Source organism: Anomalospiza imberbis, chromosome 6, assembly GCF_031753505.1.
Source record: "Anomalospiza imberbis isolate Cuckoo-Finch-1a 21T00152 chromosome 6, ASM3175350v1, whole genome shotgun sequence".
Classification (NCBI taxonomy): domain Eukaryota; kingdom Metazoa; phylum Chordata; class Aves; order Passeriformes; family Viduidae; genus Anomalospiza; species Anomalospiza imberbis.
The window spans coordinates 48,710,538-48,730,514 of NC_089686.1; the positions used below are offsets into that span (position 1 = coordinate 48,710,538).

At 39.9% G+C, this 19,977-nt stretch overlaps 1 protein-coding gene across 6 annotated transcripts in view; it reads left to right on the top strand.

The window, feature by feature from the left end:
- SERGEF (secretion regulating guanine nucleotide exchange factor) overlaps window positions 1-19,977 on the top strand; it is a 140,942-nt gene that overhangs the window by 38,039 nt on the left and 82,926 nt on the right. The window contains exon 10 of one of the 6 annotated variants that reach the window (XM_068194052.1): window positions 652-759. The exons of the other annotated variants lie outside the window; for them this stretch is intronic. Coding sequence (XP_068050153.1) covers window positions 652-678 — 27 coding nt within the window. The 3' untranslated portion in view covers window positions 679-759. Of the gene's footprint in view, window positions 1-651; window positions 760-19,977 lie in introns of those variants that run through there. 6 annotated transcript variants of the gene reach the window in all.

A 19,977-nucleotide genomic window follows, 5' to 3' on the forward strand; every position in this document is an offset into this window, starting at 1 on the left:
TTTGTCCAGCTTTTTTTATTTTTTTGAAATTGTCAAGGTTTTCCTGCAGCCTCCACTGTTGGCTGATCTCAAAAATGTGATCCCATTTAAAGCCTTGGGAGTCTCAGACCGTGGTTCATTTCTATGGAAAGAAAAATTTAAAAAATTAAATAATAAAAAGCTAGGTGCTGCTGGACCTCACAAGAGAATACTGAGGAGAAGGGATGAAAGCCATTTAACAATGGCTAACAGATCAGACAACGATAACACAGTGTCTGACATTTGATTAAGTGTTATGACAAGATACATTGGTGGTGTTTATAACTATGCAATTCCTTTATTGCTTTTCTGTATGCCAAGGTGTTGTACTTTGTGTTGTTTTGTGTTCTGATGCAAGTACAGGATATGATTTTTGCTTCTTGGATTTATTCCCTGCTTGTATCTCCTCTGGCTCTCTATTTTGATTTCTCATGGTTTTTGTGGTGTGTTCTTTTTTCTTTTTAATGTGTGGATGAAGGAAAATCCTTTTTCCTCGGTACTTTTGGGAAAGGGTTTATGACCCAAACACACAAAAGACAACTCCAGAAGTAGAAAACAGTGAATGGATTTTTTTTTTCTTTGACTTCTTGATCTGCTACTGCTTTTTTTCTTTTTTTTTTTTTTTTTTTTTAGAATTTAACCACTACAAAGAAAAGGTAAAGGCATCCTGATTTTTTTAAATATGTATTGCTCACTGTGGTAATGAAGTTGAAATGAAAAAAGAAGCACCCACTTCTAGGATAAGCAGCTCTGTATCTATAACATTTAGACAATAAGTGGTTTATGATTATAAAAAAATCCCAACTTTGTGACTTTTGGGAGCACAGTTACAAGATTTTTTTTTGAAAATTTTGCCAGAAAATAAGGACAGGAAATGAGATAGAAAGCATTACAAGCATTACAGAGGCAAATCTGTCTCAGCATCTTACATTTAGAGCAGCTGGCAAAAGGCAATCTTTTCACCTTTACTGGTCTGCCTTGAGTACATGTATGAAGAACTGATTCAAGTCTGAAGCCTCTATTTGATCCTACCCTTTGTTTCATCTTCTTGAGTGGATTATTGGGCAAGGAAAACATTTATTAAAACAATTCTTATCAGTGCTGGAAATATGGGTATTTGAGAGCCTAAGTTTTATTACCAGTGATTTTATCTTCAGCTAGTAGGTGTCAGCTTGTCTTTTGAAAATTTGAATTTTCCATATCTGAAAGGATTACTTTGAAAGTGCATGCCAAGTTCTTTAGAACACACAGACTGATTTTTTTTTTTTTTTGTTTCACAGTGAATCTAATGTTTTCACTGGGAATGCAAGTCACAGGTTCTGGTGGGAGGGGATGTTGTCAGTCTTCAGAAACCAAAAATTCACAATCTTCTTTTTGCTGTTTCATGGCACCTGTTGTGCTTTGATTCCTACTTCTGTTTTAAAAGAATACAAAATATTATTTCATGGTTACTCTACCAAGTAACCTTAAACAAATGAGATAATGGAAATCTGTAATGACAGTCACTTTTAAAGTTTTACTGCACATTCCTATGACTTCTTCCTCTTTGATACTGCTGATTCGACTCAATATTTTTATCTGGGACCTCTGTCACACAGAATTGGGGCTAAGAAAAATGTAGAGACTTGTAGAAATGCATTTACATGGTCAGTTGTATAACTTTCTCAGGATTTTTTTGTTCAGCTTACATGTTAGACATAAATCTCCTAAACAAAACATAATGTTGAGATTTGCAACTTAAGAAAATGAGAAAGTGCTTGGAACAGAGTAATAGAAGGCTCTCTCTTGGTTCTTCTGTTTGCATGAAGTCTTACAGGATGAATTTGCTGTCTCTTGTTTTCCTTGCCGCAGCAATTCTGAAATGCAGACGGCCGGGAGGAGAATGAAAAGCAAAATACCTGTGTCTTTTTACTTGGAAAGATTGAGATAGTATTTGTGAATTACAGTGATGGTGTTTAATAATCTTAAGATACAAATGTTTTAACTTGGCTGACAAGCTGTTCAGGAATATGAGATGGGATTTGATGTGGTGTTAATGTCTTTCATGTTTGAGAGATAATATGCCCCATCCCCATCTCTTTAACAAATGAGGACAGTGTCCTGTGTTGCTTTTCTGCATGGTATATGGAGGCATCTACAATGTCTTGTAGCCAAATGAGTCAGGAGTGCACTGCTGGTATTCAGGGTCTTCAAGGATGGCTGGTTTTGTGTGTGAGGCCTCTGTTTTGCATTCAGATTGGCAGAAAGCCAGTGAGAAAGGACTATTTATTCACTCATGTTGCATTAATGCTCACCATGCCATGCCAGAGAGAATTCAAATGAAATAATTTTATCAGAGGACTTCAAATTTAGTAATGCTAAGTATGTGAGGGACTACTGATGTACCTCTGCTGAAATTAAATATACATTTCAGGTTGCTCTTTCAGCCCATTCCCGCCCCCCCGCACTCTTCCTCTTTTGCTTTACTTACTGACAACTTCTGTTAGTTAACCTGTGCTCCTACAGGGATTTCAAATTATACTCCTGTCTATTATCTTTTTGGCAACAGGTAACATACTTCAGAAACATCTCTTCCAACTCAGTGAGACTGCATGTGCAGTCCTGTGTTTGCAAGAGAAACATTCTCTTCTTTGGTAATTATGGAGCTAAGCACTCTATTTTGATAATTCAAGGAGTCAGGAGCAAAGTCCAAAAAACTTTTATTCATGTTAGATCAATATGATTGTGATGCACTTGGGTTGTATCCTTTTGCATTTATTAAGAGAAATTTTTAATGTACCAAATAATACTCATATTTGGATTCCATCTAACTCTCTTATTCAGTGCTATATTTTGGCTGATACTCAGTGGGAAGAGGAATCAAAACCATTAAAACACTTGGAACAGTGAAGCTAAATTAGTTTTATGTTTGAGCTAGCAAAAGGGAATCTCTGAATTCTAGCTTAGTTCCTCAATGAGGCCATTTTAATGTCACTCACTTCAAGATTTTTAATTCAGTTCATGGTAAGACAGAGATGTAAGAAGTGTTTCTGTTGTTACATGTAATTTACATACACCTAGATATGATTGAAGAGGATTACTTACATTTTGGAGAACTGGTATTAGAAAAACTGTGGTTTTTACATTTGTCCAAGCTGCACCTCCTAACACTTCAGATAATTTGCTTTCACTCATAATTTGTTTGACAAAGATCTCTCATGCAGGACTGTAATCATTACACAGGCCTTAGCTGGAGCTTCCTCGTGAGGTATTTTGCTGCTGTGCTTTTTCCTCTGTTTTTTTTCCCTTGCTCTCTTGCCCAAGAGAGTTGTTGTTGTGTAGACCTACTGAGAGCCATCTGGTGTGCCTGCTGGGAAGCCAGAGCTGCACACCTAAACGAGCCTGTCACATTGTCCACATTTGTCATAGTGCTGGACCTGCACCTGGGAGGGACAGTCTGCAGAGACAGCTTTGTTACCTCTGTTGAAAATGTATCTTTGGCCATAAACTTTTGGATACTTCAGTGCATTATTTATTGGAGAAAAGGCTTTCTCCGAGGTTCATGTGGCTGTAAGCAGGTGTCCTTAGCATTTGAAAGCTCTTCAAGGTCTACAGTGAGTTTGGAGCTTCAGGGGATAGCATTCAGGCCTGCCAGTCACTGTCTCCAGGACACACTATGCTATACATTCTCCTACTTTTGGAAAGGAGACACTTCTGTACTATAGAAGCCTGAAGGTATGGCTTCTTACTCATCCTTTTTTTCAGCTAATGGCAGTACCTTGGGGTGAGATGCAGTATCACTTTTATTTCCCCTGGATCTGTGTCAAACTTTTAGAGCTGACCTGCCTGATCCTTAAGTAGTCTTTTTCTTGCTCTGGCTATGTAGCAGTACATTTTCCCCATCTTCCCCTGGCAGATTGTGCTACCAGAGTCGCTGAAATGAATAAGACGTAGCGGTCGATAGTTACATTCTCCGCCTCTTTCTCAAAGTAAAAGCACTGCTACACGAAGAAAAGCCCCCAAATGTTCCCCTCTTATCTTTTTGCCTCTATAAGACACTTTGAACCCTCCTCCTTCAAACTGGATGGAGATGTGTGAAAACTTGAAGACCAGCACGTTGCCAGTCATAACAAGGCAAACTTCCTGATCCTGAGGGAACAGGAGGAGCGCACCAGAGGATTTACCTGACTGCAAAATTATTTTGTCAGCTGAGTGTGCGTAAGCCCAACTGCATCTTCCCATCTAGAAGGTTCGAAGTACTGCTTGTACTGCTGCTCTTGTCTCACTGCCATGCTGAAATCAGAAAGCATTGTGTACCTGTCTTCTGCTCTGCGTCATGTCCCAGTGGGCAGGGTTCTCAGACAATCTTTGCAGGTGAGCTGGCTCAGAACAAAAACACAGTTCAGAACTTATCTTAGGAAAACAGCTGCAAAAGGAAGAGGGGTAAAACCCACATGGTTAAATAGAGCACTTGGGTTTCTGATGGATGGAGGAGCATGAAAGACATGAGTAAAAGCCAGCAAGCATTCCTATGTGCAGTATAACTCTCCATAGTAAATCTCTTGCGTAGAACCCATTGATACTCTCTTGCAGACAACACTCAGCTCTGTAGTACTCTTGACAGGAGACCCAAAATGCAGCAGGAGTTCCTGAATCAAGTCCAGTGTTGATACAGAGAGGTGCACTCAAGTCAGTGGAGCTCTGCATGGATATTGCAGAGGATTTGCCCACCAGCTTTACAACTGTAAGAGTGCTCAGTTTCTGGTGGCTGTCACAAAAACTGATGGCATAAATTGTATACCTGAGATTCATTTAAAGTAGTGATGACAGTGATCGTCTGTGAGAAGCTCAGTATGGTGTTAAGGCAACTTTTCCTTGAATGGCTTGTGGTAATTGTGATGGGTTTAAAAAAACTGTATGGAAAGCTTGTTTTCTGAAAATCCTGAAAACATAAAATTTCAGGTTCTAATGCCAAAGTCAAAGAGCAAGATTGCAGTCTCATGTGGCCTATTTAAAAGAAATCTCATGCTTTTAATTTAGCTTTAAAGGACTGATGTACCTTCAACTGAGTTTCTAAAATGTTTTTGGATAAAATATTCTAGTTGTCATTTGATATACATTCAGTTTTAGATTTAGCTATGCAGAAAATTCTTAATTAGGCCTATTGATTTGACAAGTAAGGTAAAGCTGGAGATGTTAAGTGTAACAGATTTTAGTGCCATGCAAGTGTTTTTAAGAAATTAAACACTTTACTTATAAGCAAGAATAAGCATACCAACTTTGTGTCTGATGGGAGACAAGTGAATGAACTGGCTAATAACACGGTCAGTGAAATGGTGAGAGAAGTTAATGTTTCTGGTCAAGTCTCTTTTTTTCTTTAAAGTAATAGAAGGGCACTGAAAAATGAAGGCAGTTTTAGAATGTGCTGCTGTATTGCTGTGTGTATCTTGTGGCAGCTTACCGTTCATGTGGCATGGTATAGGCTGCTCAGGCTGACTTGAAGTTTTTTTATATTGGATTTGAGAAATTTTCTGGAATTGGGCCTGAGGGTTATGAGTTCCAGTAAATGACTAAAAGTGAAATTGTGTCTAAATTACTCTTTCACTCATATCTAAGCTATTGGAATATGTGTTATCACAGTGGCTGAAAAATCACTTAATTATTTCAGAGAGCTTTATTTTAGTTAATGTAGCTATCTTCTTTTTTCTAATACTGATTTGGTTTATGATCTACTGGATTCAGTAAGTATTTGAAGTTTGAATTTCCATGCCCTATGTCATGTTAATGTGTTTTTAGTGCTTGGAAAGCATAATTTATTCCTGTGAAGGTTTGCAGAGTAACAGCACATAGATCCTTAGAGAAGAGTGAACTTTAACAGCAATATTATGAACCCAGTATATTTTAATACTGCTGTATATGAAGGCAGCATAGCATTTTCTGTTCTAGCTTTCTGTTTGGTTGCCCAAATATATTGCAGTAATTTGCTACTCAGGAGAGAAATGTCAGTGTTCACCCTCTGTTCTCAGTTTGCTTTATTTTGAAACAGTGACTGAACCCAATCCATTCATCCTTAAATTGCAGGAGACTTTGTTTAGCCCTAGAATAGTATTGATGATGCTGAAAACATATGATGGGTTGTTCTGAGTAAATACTCACAGAAAAGGGACATTTCCTTAGAAAAATCAGAGTTCAAAAGCCCACTCTTGTGAGATGCTTACAGTTTCTTTGAAGAGCACATATTTAAGACCTGAAAGTCTGGGGGGTTGTTTTGAGGAGGGAACTGCCTCTGTACCTTGTTTACTCTTAACTGAAACTGATGGGTGAAAATCTCATGATGAAAATCTTCCTAGGTTTGTTCAGCAGGGAGAAGAGAAAGTTTCAAGGGTACAGAGTAGCAGCCTGCCAGTATCTACAAGGAGGTTCATCGAGAAGATGAACTTGGAGAAACAAAAGACACAAATAGAAACACGAGGTTTGGACTTAATGTAAGGAAAACTTTTTCCACCACGAGGACAATCAAGCAGAGGAACACGCTGCCTGGGGAGGTTGTACCATGTGAGCCTTATGGAATAGAAAAAAATCTCATGGCTGATTTGCTTGGGAGCAGGAGGTTGGACTGAACCTCTGGAGGTTGCTTTGACCCTGGATAATCCTGTGATCCTAAGGTCTTGGTTTTATCCTCAAAACTGTTTCCACACATGCTTGAGACTGTGAGATTTATGAAGCTTCAGTCCAGTGCTGTGGTAATAAGCTGTCAGAGGGATGAGTTTTCAGGGTAGTTGTTAAAATGTAATAGTCAAGACTCAAGTTCAGTTTGCAGGAGTGATGCTTCTTACTAGGGGCAACCAGTGAGAGAGAAGGAAGTTGAAGAAATCTTGCTGTTTTTTCCCTGTCAGCTATAATACACATTTTGAGTGCAGCAAAATGTATAGAAGCATTATGCAAGCAGTTCAGAGCTCTCATTGTGCCCCTCTGCATAAAATAAGGTGCTTGTATTACTCTAATAGGGTAGAAGCTGGCATCTTCTTTCCAGCACTGACTAGGGAAAAGAAAGACTGTAACTGAAACAGCAGCTTGGAAAAACTGCTTCATGGTTCGGTAGTTCTTTGTTGTTATTTTGTTTTAGCCCAGAAATACTAAAATTAGCTGTCCTCTCCTCTTTGTTCTTATTTTCCTTGTACTCCAAAGTTTGCAAAGTAGAAAATAAGTTGACAAGCTACTCTGCAGTTTAACTATCCACGCACTGAAAACCAGAGCCCTTGATCTGGAGGCTTAAAATGATCATTTTGATTTTCAGGGCTTGTTCTGCAGTTTCTCTAGTTATGTGCCATCTTCTAGCATAAATTGCTCTTTGGTCATATAAAATTAAGTTGAATTGGTTTACACTGACAGTTTTTATCTACATTTATAAGACAAAGTCGAATTCTGTGCCCTTCTTCCTGTCCTCTGTTTTCTTTTGAGTAGCAGTAGATGCACAGGCTGTGTGACAGATAGGCTATTGAAATGAGTTCACTAAAAACAGTCTCTGCTCTTTGGAAAATTAAAAAACCTGATGTCTGCAATGTTGTGTTCTTCTGCAAGGATAAACAGAAAATGAGACAGAGGAGCTTAGAGGTGACACAGATGTGACTTTGTCATCATTAAAATGTTTCTTGAAAAAGACTGTCCTGATTCATGAGATTCTTTTTTATTTGAGTGTTTCTTCTGAGTTGCAGTATTAGTCATCTAGAATCATGTATGCTGTCTGCAGTTCTTTTTAAGGATCTTTGCTTGTCTGAAGAAGTTCCCTTTATTTTTCTTCTTTCTCACAGCAGTATGTGAACCTTTAAGCACAAAGCTAACTTTTTCACTTCAATTACTCTTGACATGTTAAGTCAGCTTTATCCACAAATAACTGTGCTAGAAATAAGGATTTTGTTTTTCATTTGTTTATTTTCTACATATGCCTAGACTTTCTACTTTGGGTTTGAATTCAAGGCCTCACAATCAGTTTTGTGGAAAAACAGCACATAGTCCAAGGTTTTATTTTTCTTTGAGATCTGCAAGAGATGGTGGCTGCTGGCGTTGCGTGGTCTGAAGTCAGAAATCTGAACAGCACTAAGTGATGCATCCCATACATGTAGCTGGCAAGGTGCCTTATCAGTTTAGCTGAAGGCATTGAAAGGATACCACAGTGGGCTGAGATTGTTTAAAGTGCTTGAAAAAGTTTGAGATGGTGAAAAGGCAAAGACTGTAGAAAGGCTATTCTGAATGCATTTTGCCATTGAACCTATGGCACCTATTAATTTGAATTTCTGTATAACAGCAATGTTTGGGGCAAGTGATAAAGTGTGAAATTTCTGTCTTTTCAGGCATAAAACTTAGCACCACAAAGGGTGTCTCTTGCAGGTTTGCTGATTTTTCAAAATTCTCTGTAGTTGTGAAGCTGCAGTTAGTGGTATCACTGTGTGTGTGTCAGAATTGTGGAATGGGCAAAGGAGAAACATAAAAAATAAGTTATCTTTTTTTTTCCCACATGTTAAAGGACATTAGAAATCACACTAGTTACTTAAAAGTGCTAAATCCAGTAATTGTTCATGTAGAGAGGGCAAGTCATAGTGGTTCCCAACATGATCTGATTTCATATTGAGTTCAAAGTATGCACATCTGTAATGCTGAATGAATTTTGCAGAGAGTTGTGGATATCTCTCCAGTGTATGTAGAATACCATTGAAATACATAATATTGATACATTTGGCAGGATTTATAAACTTTTCTGGTACTGACAAAACAGACATTCTTTGCTGTTTCAAGGTGAAGTCCAAAAATAAGCACCTCAATTTATGATAAATAGCCTGTGCATTAGATGTTTTCAAGGGCTCTTGAGTTAAACATGCTTGAAATTTTTAGATCAGGCTGGCTTTGAGAGATGATGTGCCAAAATAGAGCTGGAAAATTTTGACAGTGGTACTGCATTTTTTTCATTCTTTCGGTAACAGAAGGGAGCAAACAGACCTGAAGGAAACAGACCTGTATTTTCTTACCACCCCCAGGCTGGCTTTGAACCTACTGCCTGATAAGTGTAGGTATTGAAGGGAAAAAAGGAATTCTTTTGTATTCTGTCCCCCTAAATGGTTGCTTGTCAGAGTTTATTTTGCTCATGTTGTAACAGTGGTACTGCAGCTCTGTAGGAGCATTCTGTGGCTGTGAGCCTCTGTGGCAGCTTGCTTTCATGCCTGTAACTTGGCTTGTTTAATTCTACACAAGAAATTCTGCTGAAAATGATCTGGATACAAGGGTGTAGGCATTTTTGTTGCTGTTGTTCCAGAAAAAGAGGCACAAGCTGGGGAAAGGAAGAGATTTCCAGTGGTAGATTTATTAGGTTGTAAAAAAAAAAAAAACCAAAAAACAAAACCCAAACTTATCCAGAGGGTAGGAAAGCTGAAGAACTTTTCTGAGTTACAGGTTAAGTTTTAGTCTCTTTTAATTGGGGAGTAGTGGATAGCAAACTTTCACTCTCCTGGTTTGATTATCAGTGAACCCTGCTCTCCTTTGTATATGGCTGACAGGATAATAAAATTAAATAGTGTTTCACCACACTTTCCTCAGTCAGAAAGTCAGAATTGAAGCTGAAATGGATCTCTCAGAATAAGGCATGTTCACTTCTTGGTAATTTTACCACCAAAATCAGCTTTCAGAGTTCTGACGCCTCTGATCAGGGATGGCTCTGTTGGCGTTGCACGAATGTGCCACAAGTCTGTTCTTGGAGGGCAGCAAATGTCTTCTCTTGGAAGAAGGTGGGTTTATAGCTCTGCAGGTCTGAAATCAGAAGTATGATGTAAGTCTGGGAGTCAACTTGAAGGCAGAGCATCAAGTTCTTCCTAAAAAGTTTTAAACTCATCCAGTGGGTGATGTAAAAAGCTGTATTTGAAGAGGCAGCTTTTGCTTTGGAAAACTAACATGGATATCAAGTAGCTTTGTGGTTTGTGGTTGCATCACTTGTCAAGTGGTACTGGTTATACAAGTAATGTTTGAGTGCTCTGCTGTCCCTAGAAGAGGGAAAATTGGGGTTTAAGGTGTGTTTCAGGTTTCCTGTCTCACTGCCAGTTCTCCTCACTTCCTAAAAGAGAGAATGACTCGGCAACCTACCAAAGCCCCTTATTTAAGTGAGCTATGTTCTTCCAAAGATACTATCACCTGTCCTCTGAAGTTTGAAAGTAGTGCACACTGCTCAGATCAGTAGCTGAACTGTCTGGGTGGCGACCTCAGCTGTGCTGCAGTCCCCTTGGAATTGCTTGAGAGAGCTGGAGCAGTTTAGAGCAGCCCAATGGCCCGGGGTGTGACAGCAGGCTGCAGGGGACTCGTGGTGCCATCATGGCTTCTGGGATGCTCCTGGCAGCCCCAGGGTCTGGGATGCAGTGCTGCCCTCGGGAAAGCCTCTGGCATGCAGAGCTCAGGGGCTGTTGGGCTGCTCGAGGGTGCACCTGCAGGCACTGTGACCCCAGGGAGAGGCTGGGGACAGGTGGCACCAACTGGGCTGTGCTGTGGTCCCTACTGCTGGAGCCAGGGCTGTGCTGATGTTTGAGCTGGCTGGAGTGAGCCAGGTCTCTGCAAGGCTCTGGGGGCTCCTGAGCTCCAACACAGAGCTGCACCAGCACAGTGCAAGGTTCCAGGCTGGGTTTGGTTGGTGACTTCAGTGAGTGCCTGGGTCAGCCTGCACCTCTCTGTGCAGGTGCTCCAGGGCTGGCTCCAGCACCTAAACTAGCTGGTTTAAGGACAGCCTGGCTCTTGTGCACTGTGCAGTCACCCTTGTACTGCACTGCAGATATTTGCAGGGTTATGTTCTGGGGTTTGGCCTCTGCATCCGGGATTTGGGGGGTGCAGAAGTTGGATAAAGCCTTGCTCAGGCTGCTGTTTTTGCTCTGTACCTCTGAGAGAGCCAAAATCTTTTTTTCCTCATATCCACAAAACAAAAAAAAGTACAGAGAACCAAAATTGGATGAGAAATAGAACAACCTAATGCATTTTGAGAAAGCAGATATTAAGACAACTGTTAGAAATAGTGGTTTATGTCTCTAAACTATTTATAGTGTAGTCATGATGTCTCCAAAGAGAGCAATACTATATCACCAACATTTGATAGTGGTGCTCTGAATAGAGAACAGAATGCAAGACAGTACAGATGGCTGACAGACTGCAGCAAATTCCAGCTAATGAAGAAATGCAGTATGTTTGTTTACATGCAAGTTGAAACAGTTGGCTCTTAAAATTGGTTTTAAATCCAGTTCTGAGCTGTGTAAACATATATCACCCGTATGCAGCTAATAATAAAAGAAGTGTTTGCATTTAAGAAAAAAAACCCCAAACCTTCCTTTTGACAGCATTGCTGCAGTTTGATAACTTGTCTGTGCTGTGTTCAACGATCAGTGCATGTGTGAATTAATGCTGCAAGAAACAAACCCATTTTACTGAGTGGATTTATGCTTAGCCTCAAATTGTGAATTTATATCCCTGAAGTGTAGGTTTTATGATGAGACTCTGGAAAAAATGAGTAATTTGGGTAAATTTTGCAATGCCCTGGACATATAATTCAAGCAGAGGGAACAGTGAAGACCCAGACATTCTGCTGAACTGCTTCATCCAGTGGATCGGGTTATAGTTTTCCTAGGAGTTTACACAGTGAATCAGGGGGGTGGGAGTGTCTGATTCCTGAATTTTAAGAGTGAATTTCTGATTATAGTAGTTCTTTCCCCTGCCTCCTTCAAAAAGTGGCATTTTTGAGCAGCCAGCAAATCTGTTGTTATTTAATATTAGCACAGTGATGCCATACAATAGAAATACTGCAATCTCTTGTGTATCAGGAAGAGACAGACATAGGAAGAATAAAATGAGGACTTATTAGTATATCCTTTTCTGTAATACATCTCCAAAATTCATGATTTGCTTGTCAGTGTATTTTTGAGCATAAGTTCACTTTACTGGGGCAGCATTCATCTCATTTGCTATAATTTTTAAGAAGCATCATCTGTATTATAGAGAGCTGTTAAAATTCTGGAGCACATTTCAGGAAGGTGTTTAAAATATAACTTGTTTGCTCTTGTTTTCCTTGCTGATGGGTGTTTAGAATGCATTTACTGGTAAGCATTATGTGACAATGAAAATGTTCTTTACTCTCCAGCAGCAGGCACAGGCAGCTGTTCTGCCGCTGACCACAGTGGGCTTGGCTATGGAGTTGCCCATTGATAGGAGAAAGCAGTAAATAGGATGGGCTGTTGTTTGTGTTCTTTACCATAACATTTAAAGGCTTACCATGCAGATGATGTGTTATCAAAGCATTACAGGACTGCAGAAGGTGAGATAAATCACTTGCTCTTGTGGTTGGCTTTCAGAGGCACGTATGCGCTTGTGCAAATGACAGTCCTCACATGTGGGCTGTAGAGAGAGAGAGAGACCAGATACTCCTCTGTGATGTATACACACATACATGCATTTAGTTTATCCTGATGAGGTGGGTTTTTCACTTCACAGATTGTAGTGTGATGGACAGTTGCTGATTCATAGAGAAAAACAACCCTCCTGCCAAGAACTGGAAATCTGCCATGATGCTAAATGATCTGAGATCCCACTCCCAGGGGCATGTGTGGATTTGCAAATCATCCAGGAGCCAGCCTACTAAGCACAGTAACATTGAAAGTAACCATCAAAACCAAGGTTTATTTTGTGGTTTTTCTCTCACTCTGACTCCATAGTCCAGGACGAAGAAGCAATTTAAAGATTGCATCTTAGATTATATCCCCTAAAGTGACTTCTTGATTTGCCAGATATTTATTACTTACGTAGTTTTCCATGTAAACCAGAATCTGTTCTACTTTTGCAGCCAGAATTTTTTAACAGATGTTCAAGCAGTAACAATTCAGATTAGAGCCTTGGATTCCTAGACAGCTTTTGTTTGATTAGAAACAATAACAAATGCTTTGGAGAAGGAAATATATCATAGCAGGGCTCAGTGGATGTTTGGATGCCAATATTGAGCATTTCCAAGTTCACGTAAAAAAAGCAAACAAAGATCTGTGTAGTCTTTTGAAAGGATATAAACTTTTATGGACCCTAAAAATAGACATTGTAGGTTATTGTGTAACTGTCTGGCGAGGATTTCTGTTATGTGCTTGTGAAACACTTGTCACTGGAGTGGGCTGATCCAGTATAGTAATTCATTTGCTCTTCCTAAACTCCAAGGCCTCACTATGTATTCTCTACTTGAATTGAGCAGATGTGAGGTTAGAGGAGTGACTTCTGAAGGTCTAGGTTTAGTTTTGTGGCGCATGGCGCAGGAAGCTAAAATCAAACGAGCTGTAAAATTTAGTCTTGAGGAAAAACTGTCAAAAGGATCTCTGCTTTGCCAGGCTCTTTGCCCTGGGACAGCCCTGAGGGTGATCTTATCTTCAATAAATAACAAGGCAGCAAAATAATCTCTTATTAGTGTTGTTGATCCCATTGTAGGTAGGAAAAAAGAAGCTCTGTCCTTCTAAATACCCTCTTTGCTTGCCAAGTGTATGTTAGTTATGGTAGATCTGTCACTAACAACTGTCCCAACTGTGTCCTTCCTGAAGAGCCCTGTTGGATTCTGTCTGCTTGTCTTGGGTTTAAATGTGAAATACTTGGTGTGAGGGCACTGGTGGGTAAAAGAAGCAGTCCACAGCAGTTTTTTGAGGTTGAGCTCCTTCTGCATCTACACAGCTGCTAGTCTAAGGGTGCTGCTTTATGTTAGCTGTGCTTCTCGCAAGGTTCCTTAATCATAAAGATGCAAGTCTGGATTACATCTTCCATCTGAAGATGAGAGGTCCTCCTTGGGTCAAGGCAATGAGTGATGAAATATAATTACCTTGTACATTATAATAATGACTCATATATTTATAGGTGCCTGTGGTATGAAATTTGGATGAATTGTACATTCTGATGGATGTTTAATTTTGTTTGCTCTTGCTGTTGGCAGGTAACATGCCACTTAATGGATAATCAGACTTCTTGTTGGAGAGATTTTACATAGGCATTTTGGGGTCCATTTTTGGGAATCTTTAGTTTATTAAGAAAATCAGTGTGATTATGGTAGTGCAAATCCAAAAAAAAAAAAACACAAACTACCAACCAAAAACCACCACAATGTAGCTTGGCATTTGCCAAGGAAGGAAGAAAGAAACAAAAGAAGGAAGAAAGGGAGAAAGAGAGAAAGAAAGGAAGGAAGGAAGAAAGAGAGAAGAAAGAAAGAGAGAAAGAGAGGAAGAGAGAAAAGGAGAAAGAAAGAAAGGGAGAAAGAAAGAGAGAAAGGGAGAAAGAAAAGGAAGAAAGAAAGAAAGGAAGGAAGAAACAAAGGAAGGAAAGAAGAAAGAGAAAAAGAGAAAGGAAGGAAGAAAGGAAGAAAGAAACAAAAGAAGAAAGGAAAGAAAGAAGGAAGGGAGAAAGAGAAAGAAAGAAAGGGAGGAAGGAAGAAAGAGAGAAAGTGAGAAAGAAAGAAAGAGAGAGAGAAAGAAAAAATAAAGGAAGAAAGAAAGGGTAAAAGACAAGAAGGAAGGAATAAAGGAAGAAAGAAAGGAAGAAAGAAAGAAAAGAAGGAAGGAAGATAGAAAAAGTGAAAGGGAGAAATAAAGAAAGGGAGAAAGAAAGGGGGAAAGGAAGGAAGGAAGAAAGAAAGGATGAAAGGAAGGAAGACAGAAAGAAAGAGAGAAAGGAAGGAAGGAAGAAAGAAAGAAAAGAAGGAAGGAAGCAAGAAAGGAAGGAAGAAAGAAAGAAAAGAAGGAAGGAAGAAAGTAAGAAAGAAAAGAAGGAAGGGAGAAAGGAAGAAAGGAAGGAAGAAAGAAAGAGAGAGAGGAAGGAAGGTAGGAAGAAAGAAAGGAAAGAAGAAAGGAAGGAAGAAAGAAAGGAAGAGAGAAAGAAAGAAGGAAGGAAGGGAGAGAGAAAGAGAGAAAGGCAGAAAGAAAGTAAAGGAGGAAGGAAGGAAGAAAGAAAGAGAGAAAGAAAGTGAGAAAGAAAGGGAGAAAGGAAGAAAGAGAGAGAGGAAGGAAGGAAGAGAGAAAGGGAGAAAGAAAGAAAAAAAGAATACAAGAAAGAAAGAAAAGAAGGAAGGGAGAAAGAAAGAGAGAAAGGGAGAAAGGAAGGAGGGAAGAGAGAAAGAGAGAAAGAAAGAAAAGAAGGAAGGAAGAAAGAAGGAAGGAAGGGAGAAAGAAAGAGAGAAAGGGAGAAAGAAATTAAGTTAGAGGAAGGAAGAAAGAGAGAGGGAAAGTGAGAGAGGAAGAAAGAAAGGGAGAAATTATGAAAGAAAGAAAGGGAGGAAAAAAAGTAAGGGAGGAAGGAAGGAAGAAAGAAAGAAAAGAAGGAAGGAAGGAATTACTGCTTTTGACTAATTGTTCCTCATGCTCCCTCCTGTACACAATATCTTCTGTAAATGATCCACACCTGTAAGGCACTCATGGCCCCACCGGGTATATTCAGTACTTTCTGTTGCTGCTTTTATTTATCATCGATTAATAAGTTTGTACTAGCTTTAGTGTTTTAAATTCAGTGTATCAAATCTTAAGACACGTCAAATGGTTTGTTATAACAATTCTGAGTAACTGTCAAAACTTTTGTTGATAAGGATCTGAATTTTTTAAGTGCAAAAAACAGAATGGAAAGGAAGAAGTGTCTTGCCAAGGAGAGAGTTGGTAAGACCCTTAAGTGTTTCATATTTCAGTGCCTTCTATATGCAAAATATTAGCAATGTATGGTATTCACTGCAGAACTCTCCAGTTAACTTCAGTGCCCAGGAAGGAAGTAGAGATTTGTAGTATAGTGAATTACTGCCATATAACTTAGGGACTTGGCAATTGGATTTCTTTGCTGAGGCCCATGTTATGGTCGTTTTTACAATATTTCCTTTTAAGAGAAGGAAGACACCTGCATTTCTTTTGCAGATAAATAAAATATGACCAAACTCCAGTTTCTTGATCTCAGAGAGATTACACCTTAACTTTTGAGTCAGAACAGTCCTAGCTGTCTGGTATAATCATTAATTTTCCAAAACCAATTTATCCCTGATGCATGTATGCGCAAGTAAAATCTGAAGTTAACTGTAAGTAGGATTTGAAATTAATTCTTAAGTGGCTGTGTCTGAAGGAGAAATTTGGTTCTTGCAGGTAAGATAATTTTAATAACTGTAGTGAAATTAAGTTTACAATTTCACTGGACATTAAGGTGTAGAGCCCCTCTCTAGTTAAGAATAAATGACAATAAATGGAAGGAATTACGGCCGGTTTTAAGTGTCACAAGTTCTAAGATTGATTAGGTAATCCAAAGAAAAGGTACTAGCTCTATTAGCTTTTGCCATTTGCAGCCCTTGAGTAGAAAAGATCCTTTTGGATTTACTTTATGCCTAGATTTGGTAGATTTAAAAGGAAAAGGCATCTTTTAAATCTCTCGAGCGCTTTTGTGTGGTTGCGTTTGACGTAAGTTTATAAAAATGACTTCAGCGTAATTAGGCTCCGCTGATACAGTACTTTTCCACTGGATTTACTCAGAGCTTGCCAGTGTGTTGTAACGAGCTGCACTGCAGGCTGCAGTATCTGATTGTCATGCCAGGAGCATCACTAGCGTAGAGCTAAATAGAGATTGGTGAGCAAAGTGGGTCAGGAAGCAGGCCTACTGTACCTGCAGAGACTGCAGAGAGCGGCGGCAGCGAGCCGAGTGTCCACAGCATGGCACTGCTGTCTCACAAAGCATCGAGCGGAGAGGGGCTCAGCAAGTGCTTAGGATAGGATGAGTGGGCATGTCTGGGAGCTGGAGATGCTGCTTTTATCCTCCCTTGTCTCCCCTACTATACACACTTGCTTTACTGGGTGGTTTTAGCAGTGCACATTTTATTTTTTTCTTTCTTTCCTTCCTCCTTTCTTTCCTTCCTCCTTTCTTTCCATTAAAATATTATTTTGCTACCAGAGGTCAAAACCATCCTGTCCTGTCAGACGGACTTCTAGAGACTTGCTTGCTGTTGAGACGGAGCTAAATGTTGCTTAGGACTCTTTCCTACACTTTTTGGATGGGAAGAGGAGAGGAAAAGCTATGTGGGATGCTGCTCTGTAGACCTCAGTGTGGTTGTTTAAAAAGGCATTTCTGAGAGTTTCTTGCTTCACTTGCAAAACTAGTCTTGCTAGAGGTGACATTCAGAATAAAAATACAGTAGAAACAGAAAAAGAGCAATAAAAACTGAAGCATCTCTAAGCAACCAGTTGGACAGGCCAAAATTAGCCAAGAAGTGGAAACTACAAAAGAAAGGGAGAAAAAAATTCCCAGAAGAGCTGTTAAAAGAATTTTTGCTCACATGTCAGAGGAAATAGTGAAAGGAACCAAAAAAGATAATTTTGAAGTTCTTCAGTTTCCTCTGCTGACTGCTTTTGTCACTGTGGAGCTTAATTGTTGCGCTCAAAATAATCCCTTTTTGTAAGTCTTTTGGTATACTGTGTGCTCGTCCATGTCCTGACCTTAAAGAGGACATCTATAGCAGAGGGTGATAATAGACTTTAAAAAAGCACAATAATTTTTAGCCTTAGTTGTTTTCGTTATACTTCATTTATTTAAGAAGGAATGTATTTCACTCACAAGATTTATTTGAGATTTGAGGCCTAAGAGTAGGAAGGAAAGACAGAAAGGTAGTTGTCTGTTTTTCAGTTGGGAAAGGTCCATACTAAAAGGGAGTGTTTTCCAGGAATCTTTTGGAATGTGAATCTATTATTAATCCAGAAAAAGGAAGAGGATTGGGTTCAGAGGCCTTCAGACCTTAGGTGCCAAAGCCTGTAAGGTTCTTATGTTCTCAGCTTCCACTGGAGCTTCCAGGGCATCGATAAATGGTGTAAACCCAAACAGTTGTTGACGTAAGCAGAAAGATTACCATTGATTAGGTTAAAATAAAAATTGAAGGAGAAATAAGGTGGCTTGATACTTGCTACCCTGTTTGTGTCAAGCTTTGGTTGTCAGAGACGTGGTGAGAACAGGAGATGGGACGCGGCCATTTGGTGCTAAGAAAAGCAGGGCGGCACAGAGGCCGTGATCGTGTGCCTTCAACCTGCCTTCATTAATCTTGGCTTGAATTGTTGTGCAGAACAGAGCATCCACACTGGAACAGCATGGACAGAGCAGATCAGATTCTGCCAATAACTTATCCTCATCATGGCTGCAGGGAAATCAGTTGTGTGGAGCACTCAGACCACTGCAAAGTCCTCTGTGTCATTTTATGATGCATATAGAATGATACTGAGAAAATGCCTTTGAAAAAAAGGCTTTGGTTTATAAGCAACTTAGATACTCAAAAGAAGAGACATCCTCAGTGTCATAATTTCCAGACTGTGTAATAAATGAATGATAACATTAATAGCATTTCAAAGACAGGAGAATAAATGCCTCAGACTGAGACACCTTCAGTTGCTGTAGTAGCATAGACAGTTTAGGGAACTGAATCTATTAAAATTCATGGATGCTAGCAGCATTAGTTTTATGTTTAAACTTGAGAGCAGCTTTACTGTGATAATTCAGCACAGTAATCAAAATAAAAAGGAACTTTCTTCCCTACTATGGGTATTGCAGATAAATCCTGTGGATTTCCCGGTGCAGGTTGCTGAGCTGGACACTGCTGCTTTTCAGAATCAGCTGCTCTGGAAATCCACTGACCATCTCAAACTGTTCCAACTCACAAGCCTTGACACAGGGAGCCTAAACATATAGGGGTAAGCAAACATGTGCCAACAGTAGCAGTGACAGCATCCCCTGGCTTTCACTCTGAAGAGAGATGACTTCAGCTCCTAAAAAGACAATTTACAGCATGTACCATGTGATCTGTGGACAAGATCATGTAGTGCCTTATGTGTTATTTATGTTTAAATACCAAGTAAAGATCTTGCTAAGCTATCAAGGCTTTTCTTCTTAGTCGTTCTTTTATTTTGCTTTTAATCATGGATATGGAGTTAATGTGATAACAAAAAGAGAAGGTGAAACTGTACATGGTCTTTGCTCATTTTCTGGACTTTGACTGCTTGTGCTACCTTGTTCTAGGCCTGCAGTTGTGTCACCTGTGAAGTAGATTTTCTCCTGAGCAGTATTATCCTGAATATGAATAGTAGCTTGGTCACAGAATCATAGCATGGTTCAGGTTGGAAAGGACCACTGGAGGTCATCTAGTCCAACCTCCTTGTTCAGGCACATTATTCAGGACTGTCCAGATGGCTTTTGAATATCTCCAGGGAAGGAGACTTTACAACCTCTCTGGGCAATCTGTTCCAGCACTCAATCACCTGCGCAGTAAAGTTCTTCCTGATATTCAGGATAAACCTCCTGTGCATCAGTTTGTGCCCATTGCCCCTTGTCCTCATGCTTGGCCACAAAGCAGAGCCTGGTTCCATTCTCCTCACACCCTTCTTTCAGATACTGACAGACATTGATGGGGTACCCTCTCAATCTTCTCTTCTTGAGACTGAGCTGGCGCAGCTCTCTCTGCCTTTCCTTATGAGAGGAATTCTCTAGTCCCTTAATCATCTTCACAGCCCTCTAGCTGCTGGACCAACTCCAGGAGCTCCAAATCTCTTGTCCTGAGGAGCCCAGCACTCCAGATGAGGCTTTACCAGGGCTGAGCAAAGGGACAGGATCACCTTCCTGACCTGCTGGCAATGCTTTTCCTAATGACCCCCAGGATGCCATTGGCCTTCTTGGCCACGAGGACACACTGATGGCTCATGTTGTCCACCAGGACAACATGTCCTCCAGGTACTTCTGCAGAGGTGCTTCCCAGCTGATCAGTCCCAGCCTGTACTGGTTATTCCATGGGGTTATTCCTCCTCAAGTGCAGGTTATTCTTCCTGCACTTGCCTCTGTTGAATTTCATACAGTTCTGCTGTTCCCATCTCTCCAGCTTGTCAAGATCCTTCTGAAGGGCTGCACAGCACTCTGGGGTGTAACTCTTTTGGGTCAAACTCTTTTGAACAGAAA